Source organism: Loa loa (assembly GCF_000183805.2).
Source record: "Loa loa unplaced genomic scaffold supercont3.40, whole genome shotgun sequence".
NCBI lineage: Eukaryota > Metazoa > Nematoda > Chromadorea > Rhabditida > Onchocercidae > Loa > Loa loa.
In genome coordinates this window covers 209430-215168 of record NW_018108220.1, presented here as the reverse complement: position 1 = coordinate 215168, position 5739 = coordinate 209430, and the positions used below count along the sequence as shown (strand labels likewise).

Genomic DNA, 5739 nt, shown 5'->3' with positions numbered 1-5739 from the left:
AGGACCATATTCCTGAATTTTTTCCTTTTTGGCTCATCAGTAACATGTTCCAACATATGATCCACTTTGGCTATCAGTTCCTCTATACCTACGCCCGAATCTTTCATCTGTTTTAGTTCAGCCATCTTCTCATCACCAACAATTTGCTTCAGCAATGCGCGGCAGCCTTCTCGAAGCTTCTCACTAGCTTCCTTCTTTTCATCACCGGTTAGACTTTCGTAATAATCAAAAATTTTCTTTTGCATATCCGCTTTCGGTTTTCCTTCTTCCTTCATTTTCCTAATTTCATCTTTCTGGATATCCGTGAGCCAGCTTAGATGCGTTCGGAAGTACTCATCCAAATTGTGTTCATGATGATCCCGCTTGCTTCGACCGTGAGCTACAGCATGAATCTTCTGAGGAAGGCATCGAGCTCCTCGATGTTGTTGATGATGATGATGATGTTCGTGACCGCTTTCATGTCTGCCTTCATTGTACCATATATGTTCGCATACTTCCAGGTCTTTATTTACTGCTTCCTGCTCTCCTGGCGGCAATCGCTTGATGTACTCTCGAACCTAGACTGCCTTATTTTTTACTCGGATCGGAGATCAGTCTGTTTGGGAGTCTTCTATAATTTCACTTCTAGGATCTACAAAAGTTGTAAAACAAATTACTGAGTCTTGATCTGAGCAGAAAATGAGAAAATTTAGAGGAAATTTGGTACACGGGATTTTCTTGAAATTTGAAAGCATTCTAAAATTAAAAATTTGATTACATAAGCTGCATTGGTATGCATCACGAGTACTTACGATACCTTCCGCTTGCAGGCGGAATGATCACTGTGGTGCAATTTTTCCAATTCGACTCTCTCCTCAACGGATGTCACGTTTCCGAGCCAAGCATAGCAAGACTGTTTGGTTTTTTCAATAATATGAAATTGTTTGTCAGTTTCCATAATTCCGATGTAGGAAAGTAATCTAAACGGAATGATGCAATTTTTGCAATTTTTCTTTACAATGCAATTTTTCTGGGGTTATGGGATGATTCACAAAGTTTGACTAAAATTGGGAGGATAAAGACCAATTAAGACTGAAACTGGAAAACTGAAAATTTTGGAAGCCTGTAATTTAATTCGAAGAGTCGTATGGAATATAAGGTGCATTATGTTTTTTCAAAGTTGAACTTTGAGATAAGCAAGCTGAATTTTTATGTTTTCCAACCATTTCCATATCCTCCCAAACTTCCATTTTTTTGTTGCAAGTATATTTGACAAAAACCAGCTTTTTTAGTATTTTTCATACTTTGAACGTTATACTTTTGTTTAATTGCAGACAGTGGTTCGCCGTTTGCTTTCATCTGCTTGATTTCTGCCTTTTGCTCAGGTGTAAGCCATTGGAGATGTTTCTCCATTAGAGCATCAATATCACGTTTTGATCGGCCAAGTTGTTTGTGATACACCTCATCACATATCTATATGACAACTTTCAAAGGTTTAAAATGAAGACGATTAAAAGAAAATGATAGCAAGTCAGAAATAATAGCTCGCTGTGGATGGAATTCTATTAAATTTGTCACCATGAAATTCATTTCGAAATTTGAAGTTCTGGTTCATTCGATGTTCTGTTCTCAATTTCAAGTGTTTCTAGTAATTGTACTATAATCATTCTTGACTTATAACTCGTATTCTGTAAAAGCTATCAGAGCAAGTGATATTAGAGGAAAAAAGTTCATAAATACAAGTTGTGTAGGAAAGGATAATAACCAGGAGAGCTTTTCTCTCAAAAAAGTAAAATGAACTACCTGATAAAATTTATTTGCCCTGTCTCGTACGCCTTGTGGTTGTCGGTTCAAAATTCCATCAATAATTTTTTTATGTTCGTCGTAATTCATTTCGTCGCGCATGACTTCCAACTTTTTAATTTCGTCTTTTCTTGCCAAAGCCGCAAAATATTCCTTACATTTCTCCTGTAAGTTATGCTTAACATCACAACTTCAGTGCATTGTTGGACGGGGACTTTTAAGGAATTATCTTTTAATGAATCCTAGAGAAAATTCCAATATTATTTCCAGTTATAAAAGGTATTTCTGCATTACGAATGAGATTCTTTTATCTATTTTTATCATAACTAGAAAGGTGTGAGAGAAAGAGGAATGAGGAATGAAGATAAAAAAAGGAATGATAATGAAAAAGGAGGAATGAAGATAGATCTAGTGTTGAAGGGCGATTTTTTAAAGAATTATCTTTTAATGAAACCTGGAGGAAATAGTCCTAATAAGTTTGTGACAAATGCTGCAGTAATACTAAATTAATAAATAATACTGAAATAATACTGAATTACTAATACTAAAATAATGCTATACTAAATTAATACAGTAATACTAAATTAAAAAATTTGGCAAACACTAAATTAGCGTTGTCAACATTAGTTCAGGTATGCTTTTTAATTGTTTATGAATTTATTCGTATCGTTCCAGGAAGTTTAAGAAAATGTCCATTAACTTTTTTGTGTTTCGCATCAAACAATGGTTCATCATTACGCATCTGTTGCAATTCATGCTTAGGCTCATCGTTCATCCATAATATCCATTCGTTATACTCCTCATCTATGTAACGTTTCCGACGACTAGAAATCATTGCTTTCTTCCACATTTCACGACATATATCTATAAACGGATCTCTTATAGATAAAGAAAATTTGAAGTACTAATTTTTAATTGAATATATTGTTTCAATGTTATTGCTACGATGACTCTGGCAGAGATTCCCTTAACAATTTTTACATCATATTAAGCAAACATTCTTCATTCCATTAATAACCTTTAATATAATGCAGTTTATCTTGTTCTTCCTTAGGCAGGCGTTCGAAATACTCATCAAGCAAGGTATTAAAGACTAATCGATTTCTTCTCTGCAATTCAATTTAATTTGAAACATAACAACAAGGATAACAATGTCACTATACTTTGTGTTTAATTAAGCAACTTGAAGTTATCCAAATACCGGACATAATATGGCAGTGTATGATTAGCATAAATTCCAATTTCAAGTGTTTCGAATATTCATTCAGCTAAATTCGCTTAGTTTAAAAGGACCGCCATTAATACATTAATATTAAAGGTAAGCTCACCATTTGACAAAATCGGTTATGCTAAATCAGAGGATTTATTCCAAATCTTCTATAATTTTAGATCTTTGAATCCCAACTTCGGATTTGCGTCCCGAAATCGTTAATTTTGAAAGCTAAATGTTTAACCTCAAATAAATTCAAAAGCAGTTGGATTTCATGGAAATTTGTTACATCTTGTACCCATTGAACACATTTTGTTCTAATTTGATAATCCAATTTCTTTCTTTTGTACTCTGGAAATGCCAAATAATACTGTTTCACCTGTAAGAGATCTATAGTAATTCAGGTGATCCATAACAAAATAATTATTTACCAAAACAATATTTAATTCCAGTCTTGGATTGCTAAAATACAAATGTTGAATGGACATCAAATGTATCATTGCAAAGCATGCAATATTGTCACAAATTTACTCATTCAGTAAATTGTCTATGATTAGTGCAAGTGTTTACATTAAAGAAATGATGTAGAAATTCTCGTACTCTGTGTTTAATATCCTCTTCGTTGGCATCACTAGCTTTCATGCCCTCTAATAAAGCTATCTGTTCGTTAGAAAGAAGATGAACATTTCCACTGTTTTGTGATAGTGCTTGTCGTAATGCTATATGACGTGTACTTCGTTTGATATCCAAATTGTTTAACTTGTTGCAACCATCCTATAAGTTTTAATTTCAAGCGGAGAAAAATATTTTTCAATAAAAGAAATGAAGCAGTTCATTCCTTGTTTCAACTTTCATTGGATTTCTCTCAAACTTATTCACGGAAACTCAAAAAAGGTACCTTCCACTGGTTGATCTGATTTCGTTCCTTTTCCGGTAGACGACTTTTATATTCGTTCAATTTTGTTTCGTATTCTTCAATATCATTCTTACTCCTCAGGGCCTCCAACTCCGCTATCTCACTGTTTGTAGCAACCTAAATCGCTTTGTTCACTGCCTATGAAAATGACTATTAGCGCTTAACGCAAATAGTCAAATAGGAACGATTTATCATATCACAGAACTTTTAAAAAACAAATTTTTAGAGGTTTCAGTTAAATTTGTCTTACCGTCTCAACCCATTTAATACATTGTTCCCTATACACTTTATTCCATACATCTATCTTTTCGGATGGCAGTTTAGAGAAAAATTCCAGTATTCTGTTCACGATTTTGCTCTTAGGTATCCCTCCAGATTCCATCTGGAAAAATTTTCCTTTATTCCTTTTTTGTCTATTCAGAAAATTATGTTTGAATTTTCTGAAATATTTTGGATGAGGGGGAACGACATTGATGAAAGAAAAGAGCTGCTTGTTCATAGCTCAGATATGAAGCGCAACTAATACAAAATTCAACCTTTTGTGTTTTGCTTAACTTTTTGATTATATTTATTTTTTGAGCATGTAAGATAATTGAATTTATTATAATTATTTCAAAAAGTTTTTTCCAAGTTATACTGTAAACTTACCGTTCGAATTTCTTCCTTCTGCGCATGCGACAGCCAATCATGCAGTTCAAAGCCTCCCTTTTCTCTGTAGTTTATCATTTTAAGAAATCTGTTTTTGTAGTTTATTATCTTAGCTTCCTAATTATTGACTTTCTGATTACTCTCCACTTAACTAACTTATTTGATTGCTTATATGTTTGTTCAGTTCGGCTTTTTTTTTCACCTTGATCTTTATTACTATAAATTGGCTTAAAGTTCAACTAAAACACTAAAAAAACTCTGTCAAGTAAATATGTTTTATACCTCATGAGGGCATCGTCGCCAACTTTCCCAATAGTTTCCGCATTTTCTGATTTCATTTGCAAATGTCGCGTCGTTCTCGATATTCCCATTTTTTCTTGCACCACATTTGCTTCCTGTATGTCAAATACATTTTCATAACTTTCCTGAACAATTTTTGATCTCTTTCATTAGCAATCCTTTGGATTCTCGATAAATTTTATAACTTCACTGAATTCTAGATCTGTTACAAATGCCTTTTCTCAAAAGAGTAAACTTCGTGTTTGGGTCATCACTCTTCTAGCAATTCAAAAAATTTAAGTTATGGTAGGTTCTTGCGTACTTTATGATATTTATAAATGTTGGATCTTTCGTAAGTGCTCAATTCAATTAACTGCAGAAAATTGTGTATGAGAAATTCCTTTGAACAAGCAAAAAACTTACAGGTCTCGCAACGACAAAAGTGAATACTACGATTGTCCATATCACGGATGTTATCAGCATTGCTATTATTAGCTAGAATTTTTATATGCTAATTCATAAACAGTATTTGATACTGATAAAAATAAACGTCAAAAACGTAAAGTCGACGAATAAATGGTTTACAACGCAATTTAAGTGTTGAAATACTTGAAAATACTAATAAATTTAAATATATTGTATTCTGATTTCGTGAAAAAATTTGAGTGCCTTGTGGTTTTAGAAATCAGTTAGTTAAACCAAAGCATTCTAAAGATTTAAAAATGTTCGTAATTCATGCTTTCCGTGAATTTCAGGTGCTAGCTCGAATTTTTATTTCAACCCTAATCCGTCGTTGTCTCTTTGATGGCGTAATAAAAATAAATTAATTAACCACAGAATTGTTATATAATAAAATCAATGGTAGCACAAATAGAACACTGAAAATGGTCTTTTAAAAAAGTTT

General features: G+C 32.9%; 1 protein-coding gene across 1 annotated transcript in view; it reads right to left on the bottom strand.

The window, feature by feature from the left end:
* Positions 1-5318, bottom strand: part of LOAG_17106 (ladder protein) — a gene marked incomplete at both ends in the record, with an annotated part of 9394 nt that extends 4076 nt beyond the window's left edge. The window contains 13 exons of the mRNA XM_020449766.1: positions 6-557; positions 797-959; positions 1298-1452; positions 1783-1947; positions 2483-2646; positions 2801-2891; positions 3237-3371; positions 3593-3766; positions 3891-4025; positions 4159-4290; positions 4557-4620; positions 4839-4981; positions 5259-5318. Coding sequence (XP_020306658.1) covers positions 6-557; positions 797-959; positions 1298-1452; positions 1783-1947; positions 2483-2646; positions 2801-2891; positions 3237-3371; positions 3593-3766; positions 3891-4025; positions 4159-4290; positions 4557-4620; positions 4839-4981; positions 5259-5318 — 2133 coding nt within the window. The remainder of the gene's footprint in view (positions 1-5; positions 558-796; positions 960-1297; positions 1453-1782; positions 1948-2482; positions 2647-2800; positions 2892-3236; positions 3372-3592; positions 3767-3890; positions 4026-4158; positions 4291-4556; positions 4621-4838; positions 4982-5258) is intronic.
* Positions 5319-5739: the final 421 nt, after the last annotated feature.